General features: G+C 36.1%; 1 protein-coding gene across 1 annotated transcript in view; it reads right to left on the reverse strand.

Annotated features, from left to right (window-relative positions):
- Positions 1-18,290, reverse strand: part of LOC145663828 (integrin alpha-4-like) — a 187,091-nt gene that overhangs the window by 110,785 nt on the left and 58,016 nt on the right. Inside the window, exons 4-6 of the mRNA XM_081729925.1 lie at positions 12,343-12,391; positions 10,309-10,410; positions 1,448-1,536 (exon numbers count right to left, since the gene is read on the reverse strand). Of these exons, the coding sequence (XP_081586051.1) occupies positions 1,448-1,536; positions 10,309-10,410; positions 12,343-12,391 (240 nt within the window). The remainder of the gene's footprint in view (positions 1-1,447; positions 1,537-10,308; positions 10,411-12,342; positions 12,392-18,290) is intronic.

Raw genomic sequence — 18,290 nt, forward strand, 5'->3', positions numbered from 1 at the left:
AGGATTAGGGGACCAGCCAAAAATTTCAAATTGTGGGATGAATGGTCAACACATCTCGAATTGCCTTTGTTGCTGATTTTGTTGACCAGAGTGATTCCATTTTTCTTTCAGGCAGCTATGCAATTGTTTGAACGCAATACCATGAATTCTTCTTCTTCTTCTTCTTCTTCTTTTTTTTTATCAAATCAGGTACTCATCCAATTACCATGCGATTTTCAAACTAGCTATCATAACTCCCAGGTTTTATCGGCTTCGAATTCAATGAATGAGAGCAAGTTGGTATGAACGAGAGTTTTACAAGTGGATACAGAGTCAGAGCCTGAGTTCAGCGAGCACGAGACTTCGACCAAGTGAAAAATCTGACTGAGCTGAGCCCGAAACCTCATTAAGAATAGTGAGCGACAACCCTACTGAGAATAGTGGATGGGGAGTAAGATCTGAAGTTCGAACGAGCGCGAACCTCACTGAGGTTAGTGAACGTGAGAAACGTATTGATAATAGAGTTCGAACTCGAAAGCTTCAAAATGATAATCTTTGTTAAGTACTAATAGAACCAACATTGCAAACGAACATAATACTTTGATACATTAAAAATTCCCTAAAGGTTACCAGCTAAATCAGTTCACTTATTTGGTAAAGATAATTAATTTGATTTAGTGTTATCAGAATACCGGTGAGGGTTTTCTTTCCATATCCTGTATATGCTGATGATTTTATTTCAACTACTTTTAAAACTGTAGGATTTCTAAAGGAGACATTCCAACAGGATTTACTTTTCCTAATTCGGAGGCCAGCACAACTTATGATGTTTGTATGTAAATTTGCGTATAGACATGCCTTATGGATTAGGTGCTAGTTAAAATTGCATTAGAGAAAGTTCTGAATATCTGAGTGTTCATTGTATTTCTACTACGTTTTCTAACATCTTGATACATATAAGCATGTCTACTACTGAAATAGGGAACGAAAATAGATAAAGTTTGAAGTGGGAAAGTAAGAAACTTCCGACGATGGCTTGTGTGAAATTCAGCTTTATTTTCTCTAAATTATTTTTAAAAAATCATAAAAGAAATTTTCAAGAAAGCAAGAAAATTTTTACTAAGATTATTTGAATCAGTGCTAGTTTGGAAGCTGATTAGAGTGAAAATATATCTGACGAAGGGTGTGAATGTGATAACACACAATTTTTCATAGAAATTTGTGTCGATTGCATTTCCAGCTGACAGATTTGTAAAGAAAGATAATTATCTTGAAGCGCCATTTGAATGTCAAGAAATTCGGTCAAAGATGGGACTGATAAGACATTCAGTCGGAGATGGAATGGTCGGTTCTTACACTTATTTATATTTTATTTTAAATTCCAATTCCGTAAATAATTATCATTTATTTATTACTTTCTATTTTAAAACTAAGATATAATACGAATTATAAAACTTAATTGTTTTACCTTCCCCAGATGTGTTTCCGCCCGAGGAGCTGAAGCTACGTACCACAGTTCGTTAGGGCTTCGAAAGCGACCAGAGCTCACAGCATATCCTTAAAAAAAAAAAAAAAAAAAAAAAAAAAAAAAAAAAATCTGTCAGAAATTGTAAAACAAATTCAAATTATTGTCTGTCTCTAGATTTCTCTAATAACACTGTGCTACAGTGGGTTTCTTTCCTGAAAGTTATTCACTGACTGTAGTCGTATTTCGTGTCCTGATCTTAAAACCATGAGTCGTTCATTTGTATCAGCCTCCATTTTCCCAAAATTGGGAAAATAGGAAATTTTTATAATAAAGTTTACTTTCTCGAGTTGGCAACACTTTTTGCTATATAGTTGCAACACTGATGCAAGCCAAGAATTTGCTTGAATAACCCTAACAGATTCTATTACATATGTGGGACAGTGACTGTTAACACGTTGACTACCAACGTCCCATACATGGGACACAGCGGATTTTACGAGGGACCGATTCATAGACATAAACCGTCACTATAGACCGGTCATAAGAAAATTACCTTACCCACAAACCATCTGCTAGAACGAACCCGAGCGTCTCACATATGGGACGCTGGTCCTTGGTAAAAACCAATGCGTCCAAAATATTTTTTTTGTGTCGGTAGCGAACTTTTAAATACAATATTACACAGATAATAATGCTTGTGAAAAGAGCTTATGAATTTTACTCTGAGTGCAAAGTCGGAATCAGGAAAAATGTGCACCACATGGAGTTGTAAATCTTGTGCAGTGGATATTCGGAGGTGGTTGAATGGAACACACAAAGCAATGCCATTTGCCGTACTAATGGTGTGGCGTGAGCCGAAAGACTACAAGTCAGACTATTTTAGTTTAACAAACGTAAATGGAATAACCTCAAAGACCAATAAGTGAATCATATACGCTGATGAACAAAAATCACACGACGCCACTCCGTAGGGTGGAACAGGTTCTGATGATCTTAGAGGTTTACCTTCCGTTGTTCGATCTTTCCTACACCTGTGCATGTTCCACTGAGAAAATGTTTGTGGGATCATTCTGATGCATGTGCTACTTTGTAGATTGTGATTCCGAAATTGAAGAAGAGGAAGATCCTGTCTATACTGAAAAATTGTCGGAGCCGCAATTAATATATCAAAGTAAATAAAATAATCTTGTTAGAGATTTGCACTTGTCCAAGTCACAGGCTGAACTACGAGCTTCGAGACTACAAAAGTGGACTACAAGAAAAGACTACAAGAGACTACGTGACTACGAAGATATGAAGCTTTTACTTGAAAAACTTGAGTACGCGGAACATCGATGGCGCATTTTGGTGATTTTAAAGTCCTTGGCCTGCTTTTGGGGATGCAATTGAGATATACAAAATGTTTTTTTGTGAAACTGTGACAGCAGGGCAAAAGATCAACACTACAATGTAAAACAATGTCCTGCAGGGAAGCTTTTGCTCCCAGACAGAAAAGTGTTAGTTACGATCTTCTTGTCAAAGTGCAGAATATGTATTTACCGTCATTACACATAAAGTTAGGACTAATGACGATTTTCGTCAAAGTTCTGGATAAAGAGGGTGGTGGCTTCCGTTATCTGAAAGTACTATTTCCCGGCATCACAGGTGCAAAACTTAAGGAAGGGATATTCATTGGACCGGAAATAAGAACAGTGATGAAAGATCCAGAATTCGACGTAACCCTGAGCTGAGACGAGAGAAGAGCGTAGGTTGCACTGAAGAATGTGGTAAATTCTTTTCTGAGAAACAAACAATCTGAACAATATGTCCAAATTGTTGAAGAAATGAGTTTTCAAAAAATGGGTTTCAACTAGTGGTGGGCACAAAAACCGGTTTTTCGGTTTTTAGAAAAACCGGTTATCGGTTTTCTCCAAAACCGGTTCGGTTTTTTACCTGGTCCGGTTTCGGTTTTCTTCAAAACCGATTCCGGTTTTTTCCAAAATTTGTTCTATTTCTGACCAGAATGGTGTTTCGTTGTTCTCCGGAAACCGAATCCATTTCCACAGAAATAGTTTTATGTGTTTTCGAAAAGTTTTTATCGAAACCAGTTTCGGTGAAAACCGAACCGGTTTTGGAGAAAACTGAAACCGGTTTCGGTGAAAAACCGAACCGGTTTTAGAGAAAACCGAAATGTCGGTTTTTCGGGTTTCGGTTTTTATAGAAACCGGTTTTCGGTTTTTATAAAAACCGGTTTTGCCCATCCCTAGTTTCAACATATCTTTGAAACTTCATTTCCTGCTCAGCCACTTTGACTTCTTTCTCGATAACTTAGTTGCAGTACCAGATGAACATGATGAAAGATTTCATCAAACAATTCGTGTGCTGGAAGAAAAAATACTTGAAGAAATGTAAGGGGGTCTGTATGCTAGCTAACTATTGTTGCAAAGAAAACATGAGGATGAGTTCAAAAGGAAACGCTGATAACAACGTTTATCAGTTTGTGAAGCAAGACAGTTCTCTTATTTTGTTTTAGTAACAGAGAACATGAAAGTGCGTACCAAAGGTAACGCCGATAACAACATTTTGTGAAGCTGTTCAGTATTCTCATTTTATTTCATTTCTGTATTTTATGTTTCACTAATTTTGTTTCAAAATATATTTTATGTGCACTTTAAGTTAATGTTTATATTTACATTTAGGTCTTTGATTCATTATAATGTAACTATGAGGAACGTGAATGAATCTACTCCCAACAATTGTCTATCGAACTAAAAAGAACATTCTCAGATGCATGGACTCTCATAGGATCTTTCCTAAGGAAACAAACCCCTGAAAAGTAGGCAATTTTGTCACAAAATCATTCAAACTGTAGGCACAATTGCATAAACTTAGTTTTTCTAAGTGAGAATCCAGGAGGCAAATGTCCCCTTGAGGCACTCACGGTCAGGAGCAGTAGTAGGAATTTGTATCTGAAAACTGTCCTCTAAATTTCATACGATTTCTTCAAAATTTGGAGGGTCTTTAGGAGTTCTGTAATGTTTAACCTTGTATATTAATAATATTATATATTAAAACTTAATTGGCTATTGGCTCTCAGAATTGGAGGCTGATACAGAAATTTCAGTTACATCAGTGTAATCAGCGTAAAAAGTTCTGTAGGAATCAGTCATTCTTTTTCAGGAAAGAGAAAAAAAGTTGAAAATTTGTTGCACAGTGTAATTAGACAATCCTTCAATGTTATCACTATAATGAAGTTAATTATACATAGCATTTTGCTCTTTTATAATCAATTAAATATATGTTTCTCTTTGAATTTTTTATGAAATAAATTCAACTGTAACAGCAAAGGATAATAAAAAATCACGCTATATACGAGGTGAGACATAAAACTAACCGGACTAAGGTAATAACTCAGAGTACTTATATTATTGGTTCAGGTTAGTGATGTCACCTTCAAATAATCCTACTCTGCGTCAATAAACTTCTTCATTCGCTGCTGCCATTGTATGTAACATCCCTGGAATTCATGTTATGTTAGAGTCTTTAGTAGGTTTTGCGTTTTTTCTAACCTCATTAACGGAGGTCAAATGTGTTCCTTTCAGTTGAGATTTGATTTTCAGGAACAAAAACAAATCAGAAGGTGCCAAATCAGCCGAATGTGGCGAGTGTTTTAACCTCCGCCTGATTGTTTTTTATTCTTGATGTATAGTCATTGTTCTACTTTTACGCTCGTCATTTTCTGTCAACGCACAGACATTCCTTGTCGCTTATCTCGCGAATGGCTGGGCGGGTAAGTCCAGTTCGCTGTACTAGCTAGGGAAGGTTTGGTAGTTTATCCTTGCAAAAACAATATGTATTATCTTAATTATTTTCAGTAATACAACTACAATCTGTTTTGTGTGTGTGTGTGTGTGTGTGTGTGTGTGTGTGTGTGTGTGTTTTCAAGATGAATGTTTTCATCTTTGTTGTTCATAATTCTACACTTTTACAGTGAAAATGTAAGAATTTACTACCTCAAATAACTAGGATACATTACTACAATTGATAACTAATATAAGTAAGTAGTTATTTAACCACTGTGTTTTACACTTTTACAGGTAAAGAAAATAACTTACAGGTTCATGCCTCTACTTAAAAGAGGATCTTTCTATTCTTGTGGGTAGCAGCAAACAAATCAACAACTTCTTTAAGATCTAACGATCTAGCAATTTTCTTCAATATAAAGTAATACTAAGTTTTTCAACAGATCATTAACAAGATCAGGCATGCAGATGATTCAGTTATAGTAGCTAAAACCGAAGGAGGACTATAGGAGATGATTGACTAAATAGTTTACACTGAAAAACTGTATGGAATGGAAATTGACATCGAAAAGTCGAAAGTCATGAAAATATCCCGTGGAAATGCGCCCTTACGGATCAGAGTAGTACAAAGAGAACTGGAAGAGGTCGATGATTTCAAGTATCTGGGAAGTATTTTGACGAGAGACGCTTACTGCACCAAAGAGACCAGGTCAAGAATTGCCATAGCTAAAGAAGCATTCAACAAGAAACGATCACTCTTAACTAGCAGGCTCAATATTGGACTTAAGAAGTTGGTCAAGTGCTATATATGGAGCATTGGACTGTATGGTTCAGAGACTTGGACATTACGGAAGTTAGAGAAGAAATATTTAGAGAATTTCGAAATGGGGTGTTGGAGGAAAATGAAGAAGAAAAATGGATAGAGAAAGCAACAAACGAAGATGTTTTAAAACGGATAGGAGAGAAGAGAACGACACTTTTAGCTACCGTACTTCGTAGGAAGGCCAATTGGATTGGACACATTTTCTGAAGAAATTGTCTTCTTCACACCTCCATAGAAGGAAAGATGGAAGGGAAGCGACGAATAGGAAAAATGACACAGCTGATGGGTGGTTTAAAAAATATAATTAAATATTAGGAGTTAAAAGAGGAAGCTGAAGATCGAGAATTGTAGAAGAAACATTTCTAGGCCCAAATCTAAAATTGAAAAATAAAATCCCCCTTAGTCCCACGACCTGCCGAAAGGCAGAATACTTAATAATAATAATAGTAATAATAAGTTTTTCAACCTATCATCAGTCATTGAATTGCGTTTACCTGTATGTCTTTAATCTTTTCAAAATTGAGAGTAGCCTTTCACATGTAACAGTACAAACTGATACATTTACAGAGATGGTATCTAGCTTGTAGGTTTCTCGGAGTACGTTGTTGTAGACTCAAATATCAACGATATTCATCAAGGAATCAACTTTGGTTTTCTCTCGTCTTCATACAACTTCATTGTATTTGGGAGGATTCTAAGTTCACATTTCCAGATCATTTCCATAATGCTGGGCCATATGCTCGACAATGTTATAATTTAAAAAGTTTTCACTCGTTGGATGTGATGATTAATCTAATAATTTTGCTACATGATCCTTATCAATAGTAAGCAGAAAAATGTCTCTTAGTATATTATCTTTAGAAAATTCGTTTTCTGCTTCCAATGAAGGAAGAGATTCATCCAAAATGAATTTGTGATATTTCGATGGCGAATGTCTAGTTCGTTTCCACGAGGAACCCCTATAGTCTACCTGTTTCCAGCTCTGGAATTTCAAGACCATTTCCTTTGAGTATCTCCAAACATTATTGATAAATTAGTTCGAATGTTGTTCATTGAGAGTCATATTCTCCGGATCTCATCTTCGACAGCGTTTGAACTAGTGAATCTACAAGAATCAAACTTTCCAATATGTCTTCATCTACTTGAGATGAGACGACGCTCAAAGTTATAGCATAGCAGCAGTCATCTCAAATTTTAGCAGCCCGAAAACATTCTATCTAGTACAGATCACACTAATTTACCGGATGGAATGATGGAAGTAAATAAATATCACAAACTCCAGATTTAGTTTAATACTGCATAATAATATAAATAGTTGTTTGGTAGATAATCTGTATTAATAATAATAATGAAGTAAAAAGTGATGGACAAGGACAGATGTTCTTAAGAGACAAACGTCGCACAGAAACAGGAACTGAAGACTGATTTTATGTCCCAGCCCACTTTAAATTTTAAGTCTTGCTCTTGAAGCTAAGTTTCACTTTAAAATAAACTGCCAATAATTATCATGTATTCTTAATATTTCAGAAAAATGTCCCGATTTCACGCTCTAAAAATATAGTAGCCTAATCAGTGACGAAACTAGACGTTTTGTGCCCAGGGCAAAATTTTGCGATTAGCATCCCCTTCATCTGCATCTACATCAATAAACACACATATTAGTTTGCTGGCACACGGGGCAACTTCTCCGGTTTCAGCATCGTGTTTTGGTCTGGCCGTAGTTCAATTATTTTTGGTTATTTTTACCGTTGAGCTCTAAAACTGAGTAATGAATGTCCTTTACGTTATTAAAATGATAAAGTGAATACTCTTTGAAGCAAAAAGAGGAAATGTGTTTTTCTTTCCTTAATATCAAACAGTGTTCGAACATACATTTCAATCGGAACTCCTTACAGCAAAAGAAGTATACTGGCCTTTTTTCTTTCTTTCCTTTGTTTACCTTCACTAGTATTTAGAATTTGACGTGAATTCAAATACACAAACACTTCACACCCACACCGAATGCCCAAAACTCAGCGGTAGAATATCAGCTTAAGATTCTGAAGGTGGTGTGATCGATCCCTCGTGGATAAACATTCGACTGAAGAGATTACCAAGATTCTTCCTCAGTGTCACTAGAGAATTTTTTATGGCCCTATCGACTCATTTTCCTCATTTCTATCCTCTGAGTCTAGGATGTTTCAAAGACTTAAAGTTCAAATGTAGTTGAAATAACTTAACTCTACTATCCTGGAGACGATGCTAAATTAATATTGTTAGTTTTGAGATTAGATTTGAAGTCGGGGCATTAATTAGTATATCTTGTTGAAAATTCATATGACCACTGATTTACTGTTCTGCATAATTCCTATCATGTAATTTTCTCAGAAATGCATATGTTAACGAATATAAATCTCTGACGAAAATTGGTATTCACTGACTGAACGTACTGAATGAAATTTCTGTTGACCAGTTCCACAAACTCCTGATATATCTCTGATTACTAAACATCAGATAACGGGATGATACAACCTGGGATGATACTGCTGCGACCAAGTTGTATCATCTCGGTATCTTACCTGATAGTTAGTAATCAGGAGATTGTTGTACCAGTTCTGTGATAAACTTCGGAATTTCTCTGCAAGTAGCAGTTTTGGGATTAAGTTGAAGTTAAAATCGTTTGAAAGAAAATACTTCTGAACGATTTATTTATAAAGAATCACTGATTTTTGTTACTATCATTTCCCCAGGCTTTAGTAGTATAGGTCCACAAAGCACTGACTCCGTTTTCCTTCGAGATCGCTAGTGTCGCTTGTTAACATCGCAGCAGAAAGTTTCTACTTAGTTGCCAACGGTCAAGAGCGTTAGGAAACTAGACGTACTAGAGACAAGACCAGAAGGTAGTCGAGAATTAGAACCGTATCAGTAGCAAATAGTAGGTGTTGGTAGTATTTAATATCTTAATTTTCTCGAACGATTAGGATTCAAACAACAGAGAGAATAACATAATTAATAAACGCTTCTGCTCTCTTCTTTTACTGTATATTAAACAAGACGACTCGATATTATTTGATAATAATAATAATAATAATAATAATAATAATAATAATAATAACAAATTATTTAATGGATGCTATGCATTTGTTCTATGTCGCCATAATCAATGGAAATTAATTACTTAGTGTACGAAGACTTCTTTCGTCCAACACAAGTGTAATGTTTTACTTCAGTGCATACTATTTGTAAGTAAGAATCTCTTATTTTAGTATGACTTTCAACATCGAAGCGAATGAGAACGCCGACTGGTTTTGATTTTTACTGATTCTTTGCCGAAAACAAAGAACATGACCAGATAAGGTACAGAGGTTAAAAGGAACGTTCAGATGCTGAGGTCAGTGCACGCACTTTACAGATTTCAAATTAGATATTGCTGTATTACAAACAAAAACGAGCCTGGAGCTTTTTACTCGGAACGCAGACTATTGCAACATACGTTATTGGTAACTGTTGTCGAGAGATGTTGCGGTAGTAGTTTGTCACTTGTGGCCATTATCAACTCATCGTTTGTCGACCTATAGCAGTATCACTCTGTGTTGGGGGGGGGGGCACTAGAGGGGCCAAGAATTTGAGCAAGGGGGCCTGACCCCCTAGGCCCTCCCTTGGCTCCGCCACTGGATCAGTGAAACAAAAGCAGCTACCCTTCAACATGAAATGGACTGACATTTCTGCCCTCTGGAAGGTTAAAGGAGGCGGGTAACTAATGGAATGAATGGATATGAACTAATTGGTGAAATGGCAATATGGGAAGAGGAAAAAAACTACTTATCTACCAGAAACTCACGTGGCGGAGGTCGAAACAGGGAACTCTTGCACCAAAAGTGAGTAGACCTACTAAGAAAGCGTATGTCCTTATTTTTTAATAGAAATCATGGTTAGACGAATACTTGTTTCTGTCTATTGCAACTTAACACAGTTCAACATTAACACAGTTTTGAAGCGGATCCATCCACCACAACTTGTCCCCTGTTTTTTCTTTTTCTCTTTCGTCTGACTTTCAGTCTCCATCTTCCCAATTATTCACTTACCTTAACAAAACTACACTAAAAGGACTCTTCAATAATTTAAGAATTAGTTTATGCTTAGTTATAATGTTAATAGATTAAACGGTCTTCCATAGATCTCTGATCCGTATACGATTCTATTAATGGAAACCAGAAGGCCACAGTTTTTAATATATTAAGAAAACTAAACTTTTACTGTTACCTACAGTACATTACCAAGTAAACTGTAGCTCTGAAGATTCTCTATATATAGAGCGTCAGGAATGCTTTTAACTGTATATTTTGTGGTTCCGTCAGTTTGGATTAAAATTGGAGTACCTGAAAGATCAGAAATAAATATTAAGTTGTACACCATTAATTTACAATACCTTGTATTAACAATATTGCGTCTTGGGGCCATCGATTATTTTATATTTTGAACTTATCTTAAATCTTGGTTGACAATTAAAGGTCAGATAGACTACTATATTAATGAGGAAGGTTCTACAAAAGAGCAATAATTATGGAGCAGGAGAAGGGTATAACTACTTCGTAGGACAATGTAGTATTCACAATACTTACCCTTGGCTTCATACACTAATGAGGAATGTGTGAGATGAGTTTGCCCGACAGACAAATGGATGATTAACAGGCGACGACGCCTGCCCGAAAGACAAATTGGACTTTATTTCCAATGCTCTGGTTCCAATCCATTTGCCACTAAGATAGCATACGTTGGACTGGGAAGTTACAGTGATCAAAATAGGGTACGAGTGATCCAATACAACACCTGATAATTGTGCTTACTCGGATGCTGTGTCGTCACGTTCGATTCCCCAAACGCCGACATGCTGACTCACTCCCTTCAGTTCCGTATCTACTGTAATTGCATTTCGCAATAAATGTCTTGCGCAAGTGCGTACGTGCTAATGAAATATAAGGACTCTGCTGGCCTGAAACCTTCTTAATGAGACATAGTATACGTTTCAAACTCCATTATTAATCACAATTAATTCAATTACAACTAATTGATTCCTTCGGTATCATTTTAACTCTCTCATCCGAAACCCCTGGTTTGATCTATATATCTGTAAATCTTAATTCGGTGAACTATTTTACGATTCTGAGAAGATCATTTGTAGATATTTAGGACTTGCATTAATTTTATAATAATAACTTGTTATTTCAATTTGTATTGTGAAAAGTTTCTTCTTTGCTTTTATTCCAAATTCAGAGTGGTAAAAAAATAAGAATATTATAAGAATATTATTAAAATAACAATATTATTAGAATTCACAGGTTCCATTTAAATTGAACTAAAGTAAATACATACACATGAATCATCTATGTCGTCCTGCCACTAGTGTCCGACTGGCTACTAGTTGGCCAAAGCGGCTGACATATTGTGTTAGCCCCGAATTTGTAATCCCTCGAACCACCACGTAGCCTGAAATATTTTTCAGGGTTGAGGGATATACCCTCCGGATCAAGCACGAGAAAATCATCTCGTAAGGAAATGAATATGAGTAAGCACTTGTGGTCAGTACTTGTTCCATTCTTCGAGCTAAACGTTTCTCAAATGCCAGCAATAGAAATGACACTGATTACACAGCCAAACAAACCTTCACGTCTTGCATAACTGAATAACGTTTTTAGTGCCACCAGATACAAAGAAGTTAAGTGAGTAAATTTGACTTGGGTTAAACTGGTAAACATTCTGAAAATATAAACATCAACAGAAAATAACGTATTTTTGATTTATTAATAAAAACCCATTTTTAGGTGGAAAAATACGATTTTGGGAAAACCCGAATTTAAACCTTAGTCAATAATAACCAATCTTCACGTAGTCTGGAAGTGTAGGTAAACTGAAAGTAAGAATCACAGACTGACTAAAAACGAGTTTTCTTACTTTTGAGGCGAGCTACTTCTACAAGGTGTTGGTCAGCCGGCTCTGATTTAATCTCCTCCTCAACGGCGTTTAGAGGGTTCCAACATAATATTACACCGCGAGAGACGTTCAGTAGACGAAGAGGTTGTACCGACACGTTCATTGTTGAAATGTTAGTCAATTTGAGTAGCTTCGCTGTTTGCTTTTCGCCTAGCGTTTCCATCAATAAAGTGCCATTCCCTAATTTCTTGATGTCTAACCTGTTCGGCGTTATAAGAAACAACTTTCTTAACGAGGAAAGGAGACAAGCACTTAATAGCACTCGGACGACTTAAGGATTTACAATACATGACTACATTAAAAGTATTTAAAATGTTTACCTCTCCAGTTCAGTACTCCGGGTGCCCCAATCAATATTTCGAACGTTCTCTGAAATAAGAAATATGACATTGTAAGTAACTTTATGAAGGCAAATTTCTGACATTATCAAACATGCTTTCAAAATTATTTAGAAGAAATTGAAAACATTTGCACGTATATTTGAAAGAGATAAACTGCTCCTATATTAAACTTGAAACATATTAATTGTTCTCTTGGTAGAATATCAATCACTACAACCAATTACAGATATTTAAAATTATCGACTTTATCTAACAAACAAGGACTAGAAAAGAAATGTTTTAACTTTTGGAAATTGAATTTCCAACTTTTAAGTGATTTGAACTCAGTGGCGGCTAATGTTAGTGTTGCAGCGTTGCGCAACGACCAAAGTATTTAAAAAAATAGAAATATCATTATCAATAGTAGTGAAGAACAGAAAAAATACTTTTTAATACTCTCATATATACACTTTAAATAACATATTTTTTACTTTTGTAACTATCCGTTCCGTTAATCCGTTTTAAAAAGCGAAAAATAATCCGTCACAGAGTCTCTAATTTATATTGTGTTGCAGTGAGCATACAACGACCAGATTCCTTCAGCGCGGCAATTGGAGCAAATGTTAAGTCTCAGAAGTTAACCCCTTTATGCATAGTGGTCTATTTTTAGACCATTCCGCCAAGGTGCTGCTTCCTTAGAAGCTTGAAATTATATTTTCCTTTCATGCATGCTGGTTGATAAATAGACCGCTAGTGATTCACGCTACACATGTGCTGCCTCCTTCTGGCGCTTTGGAGAAAGGAAGTGTAGTTTGGCGGGAGCAAGCGACTGAAAACGTGGTTTATGGAACAAAGGTAAGATATTTTTCTTTTTTTCCCTAAGAAATACTTTGAATTAGTCAAAAATAAAATTTGTCACGAAATTGGATATGTTTAAAACGAGAATAATGTATTACTGTTGATAATAATAGTTTTACTTTTTTGTATGGAAGAAAAAAACGTATGGTCTAAATATAGGCATCTATGCAGGAATTCTACAACACTGTTCTCCATTGTTCTTCTATCCTACTGCTCTTGTATTTGTTACTTTACGTATAGAACGTATAAAAAAGAAAGAACTTAGTATAAATTATTTCCTTTTCAACTATCAGATGAGAAACTTGGTAACACGGGTCAGTTCTTGCCAGTTAAGCCTTTATTGGTACACAGTAGAGTCTCGATAGTTCGAGCTAATTGGGCCAAAGGGCAAGTGACAAATAAACACTTTCGTAAATGGTTACTGAGGCTTGAATTATCGCCAATGTTGTACTCTTATGTACTGTAAGGCCCAGGGGCGGATTCAGGACAGATTTCTGCGGGGCGGTAGGTTGTAATACTCCTACTTAGAGCTACTTTTAAGAGCTTGTAACTCTGGGATGGGTTTTATTTATATATAAAATAAGAAAGTTTTCTCTTCTGGGGGGCAATCGCCTCGACCACCCCCTGGATCCGCCCCTGGTGAGGCCCCGTCAAATGTTAAGCTGTCTTTATTACATGTTTATAATCCTAGTTGGTTTCGCTTTGCTAAGTAATTTTTCGTACTTTTTAAAATCTTTTCAGTCTGGAAAATGGACCCTTCGAAATTTTACGGACATACTTCATATGTGAGAGTAGTCCCACAGAATGGTTCAGTAAGTGAAGACTCAGATCTTTCGGACGACGACGAGTGGTGCAGGATCTTAGCTCCTGATTCCGAGGATGAGTTCCTGTCCAACCTGAGAGCTATGTCATCGGATCGTAATATCACCGTCATCCCGGAAACGCCGTCTGTAAGTTCTGACGAAGAACAAGAACCGGCCCCGTCAACCAGCCAGCCGTCAGTGGTTCGTCCAAGAAATAAGAAGGCTAGTTGCAAGAAAGACAAAGTGGTGTGGTAAAACGGCATTTTCTCGGTTAGTAGACGTGAAATTGAATTCACCGGTAACGTAACTTTGCCTGCATCGATTCAAGACCTAAACAGCCCGTTCGACTTTTTCAAATACCTGTTCTCGGATGAGCTAATCAATCACATAGTTCAGCAAACGAACCTGTATGCGACACAAATAAGACCAAATAAGCCAGGGAATATTACTAAAAGCGACATTGAACAATATCTTGGCATATTAGTGAATATGTCCGTGATCCAGTTACCTACTTGCAGAGATTATTGGAGTGCTCTAGTTGGACATCCGCGCATACATGAAGTTATGTCAGTGAATCGGTGGGAAGAAATACGCCGTTTTCTTCATTTCAATGACAACACCACGTTCATTCCAGCTGGACAGGACGGTCACGACAAGCTGCATAAGGTCAGACCAATTATAGAATTTCTCCGCTCAACTTTGGGAACTGTGCCTAAAGAAGAAAAACTATGCATCGATGAGCAAATCATCCCGTTCAAAGGCCGAAGCTCTCTCAAACAATATAACCCCGCAAAACCTCATAAGTGGGGTTATAAAGTGTTTGTTCTTAGTGGCAAATCTGGCTTCAGCTATGACTTTGAAATATTTACCGGTGCTTCCGATAATATTCTACATCCAAATGAACCAGATGTTGGTGTTAGTGGGAATGTTGTTATTCGCCTTTCACGCACAATTCCAAGAAACCTAAACCACACACTTTTGTTCGACAATTGGTTCAACAACATCCAGCTTCAGGTGTATCTCAAAAAGGAAGGTATAAATGCACTAGGAACTGTCAGGTTGAATAGACTTGGAGCCGTTGATATGCCAACTGAAGCAGCTATGAAGAAAAAAGGGAGGGGAACTTTTGTTGAGAAAGTTACAGTTATTGATGATGTGAAACTATGTGCGGTCGCTTGGTACGACAACAAAGTTGTATGTTTGCTATCATCGTTTGCAGGAAGTAGACCAGTTGGGGAAGCAGAACGTTTTGTCAGATCCCGGAGGGAGTATCAAATGATTCCATGCCTCAATCTTGTGAAAGTCTACAACGAATATATGGGAGAAGTCGATCTCCTGGATTCCATGTTAGGCTACTACCGTATAACGATTCGGTCTAAAAAGTGGTACATGAGAATCTTTCAACATCTTCTTGATATGGCCATTGTAAATGCTTGGCTATTGTGGAGGCGTAAGACAGGTTTGTCCACGCCATTAGTGCACTTCAAAATAGAAGTTGCATCTGCCCTCTGCAAGCTCAACAAGCCACCCAGACGTAGTAGAGGACGCCCCAGTAGTGAGGTCGAGCATGGAGCAGTCAAGAAGCAACGAAGTGGGCCCTGTGAATTTATCCCTGGGGCCGACATTCGTTTAGACAATGTTGGACACTTGCCTACACATGCAGATCGACAAAGATGCAAACTTCCTGGCTGCAAGGGGAGATCAGCAGTGATATGTGAGAAGTGCGAAGTTCATTTGTGTAACAATAAAGCCAGAGACTGCTTCAATCGTTTTCATAAGGCCTAAGTAAAAGTGGGAAGCCTACATCAGTTGTGTGTGCGAAAATCATTTATGTAAAGGCCAAAGGATGTATAAATCTGTCACATAATGCCGGTATGAAGATGTATATCGTGTTTTATTCAAAGTTCACACGTTATTTGTATTTCGTTTAAAGTTTGATAGTTGTAGTAAAAATAACTATATTATACTTTTAGCGCATGAATGTCCGAATATGGACCAAAACTGTGAAGTGTGAGAAGTTAGAAGTTAATTTGTCTATCAATAAAGTCACATATGTTTTTCGGTTTCATATATCATTAGTAAAGATGTGAAGATGTAGATCGTGTGCCAATGAAAGGCAAGAGTTTAATTGTACTGCGTGTGACGTTTGATACTACTAGTATAAGTTATTATATTTTACCATCATTGCATGAATGTCCAAAAATAGACCACATAATTTTTTCTTCTTTTTTTCGAATAAAAAGCTTCTTTTTTTCAAAATTGCTTGTCAATATGGTCTAGTAGCCTCAAAACCTACCACATATATATTTTTTCCCCAAAAAGAAAAAAAAATCATGCATGAAGGGGTAGGGACTGGTCGTTGCAGTGCTTCTGCAACACAGCACGGTTTCCAGTGAACAAGAAGGTTTTTCGCGCTAAATAAGATTTCTGAATTTTCTTTCAGTAGCAATTACAAATGGAATTTGTTTTTATGCAATCATATTTTTAAATTACGAGGCCATACTAAAGCAAATCAATATAATGACAATTAAAAAAAGTGATTGCAGAATTACAAAATCAGAAAGAAAATATCTAGTAGAGGAGAAAACAAATGAAAGTAGACCCGCATTTACAAGTTAATTCTTAGCTTATATTGATAATGAGGGCTTCTTCTACAGTAATTTGTGAATCAAATATTAATAAGTCAGTATGTAGATGAAAAACGAATATAATATTAGGTCGTTAACTAAACTTGTTGTCACAGTTCGCCACTTCTGAAAACGTATATTTATTTTAGGGCGTGTGACAACTAACATCGTGGTTGAAGGAGGAGTCGCCTGAACTTAGCAAAAGAGTGATAATGAAATATCTACTACTAACTGAAACTATAAATATTTTCTAGTAAAGTAAATTTTGAAACAAATTATATTATTATTCTTAGTCTCTGTATATGTTCATTTTAGAGGTAAATATCCCAAATCGGACTTCCGAAGAAACTTATCGAATCGAATTTATTGACCGTGCTGATAGCGACTACTCCCAGTCACGACCTAATTAGTTTTCAGTTTTGTTAGGAATAAGAAAAGAAAGTGTGAGAAGGGAAAGGAGGGGAAAGAAGTAGAAAGAAATAAGAAAAGAAAAAGAAAAGGAGAAGGAAAAGGAAAGATTGAGGATTTTAAAGGAGAATGGATTACTGGATGATTTAGGAGATATAGTAATGAATTCGAATGGTTATTGTCCGGTAAATCGTTACAAATACTATTAGTGGAGAATCAATTTTGAAGTGATTTGGAATAGACACATGTTCCCTCATACCACCCAGACCTAGCTCCAGGCACCACGTTCGTGGGGTTGCCCAGACTTAGACCTGGGAATGAGAAAAGTGGAATTTAATTCTTTGTAATTTAATCTCAAACAATAATTGATAACTATCCAATATCTGAACTCCATGATCTGAGATCGACCACACATATGAATTAGTCAAGAAAAGAGAAAAAATAAAAAAAAATAAACTTATAAATTCAATATAAAATTTATGTATCGTCTCAATAAGAGTTTCAACTTCCTGGAAGAAAGATGTCGTATTTAGGCTCATCCTGTTATTTTCGTCTCACTCCTAGAGCCGACTTTAAATTTGTTAGTAGCGGTCTTTCATGACCTAGGTTATTTACCTTAACACATATATTAAAACATGACACATATATTATAGATGTTAATATGACAAATGATATTACTAAAATTACTTAAATTAAATCTATCATGCATTCACTCACTCACTTACTCAGGACAGTGTATGTATGTTTAAAGGAAACCAACTAGCTACAAGGGTACAAATAGTTTATTACATTCATAGTGAAAAGGGAAAATAATTACAAAGAAAATCTTAAAAGCACAAGTTCTTGGTTATATATTAATAGAATACATAGAGTTATATTTTAGTAAATTTTTATATATTCAATCATCTTGACAAATAAAAAAAATAATTACATATATTATATCTTAGGCATGCTAAAGCAAATTATGATTTGCGACATACGCAAAGAAGACACTTATTTCACTTTAAAAAAATGGACAAAGAGGAAAGAAAAGAAAAAAAACTTTTAGGTGTACTAGAACTTATGAGTCTCTACCTCACGTCGAGACATTAAAAAAAGTATTCTTTGTACGTCCTGTAGCGTATATCAAAGTCGAGCATTCGAGATCACTGTTAATGCACTAAAGGTAGTGTCCAACACATTTCACTCGATTTAAATTCAGTTTATGTTTATACACATATATTTTGCTTTATAATAACCATTTGTCCAGTAT

This window comes from Thermobia domestica, chromosome 11 (genome assembly GCF_964235325.1).
Source record: "Thermobia domestica chromosome 11, izTheDome1.hap1.1, whole genome shotgun sequence".
Classification (NCBI taxonomy): Eukaryota; Metazoa; Arthropoda; class Insecta; order Zygentoma; family Lepismatidae; genus Thermobia; species Thermobia domestica.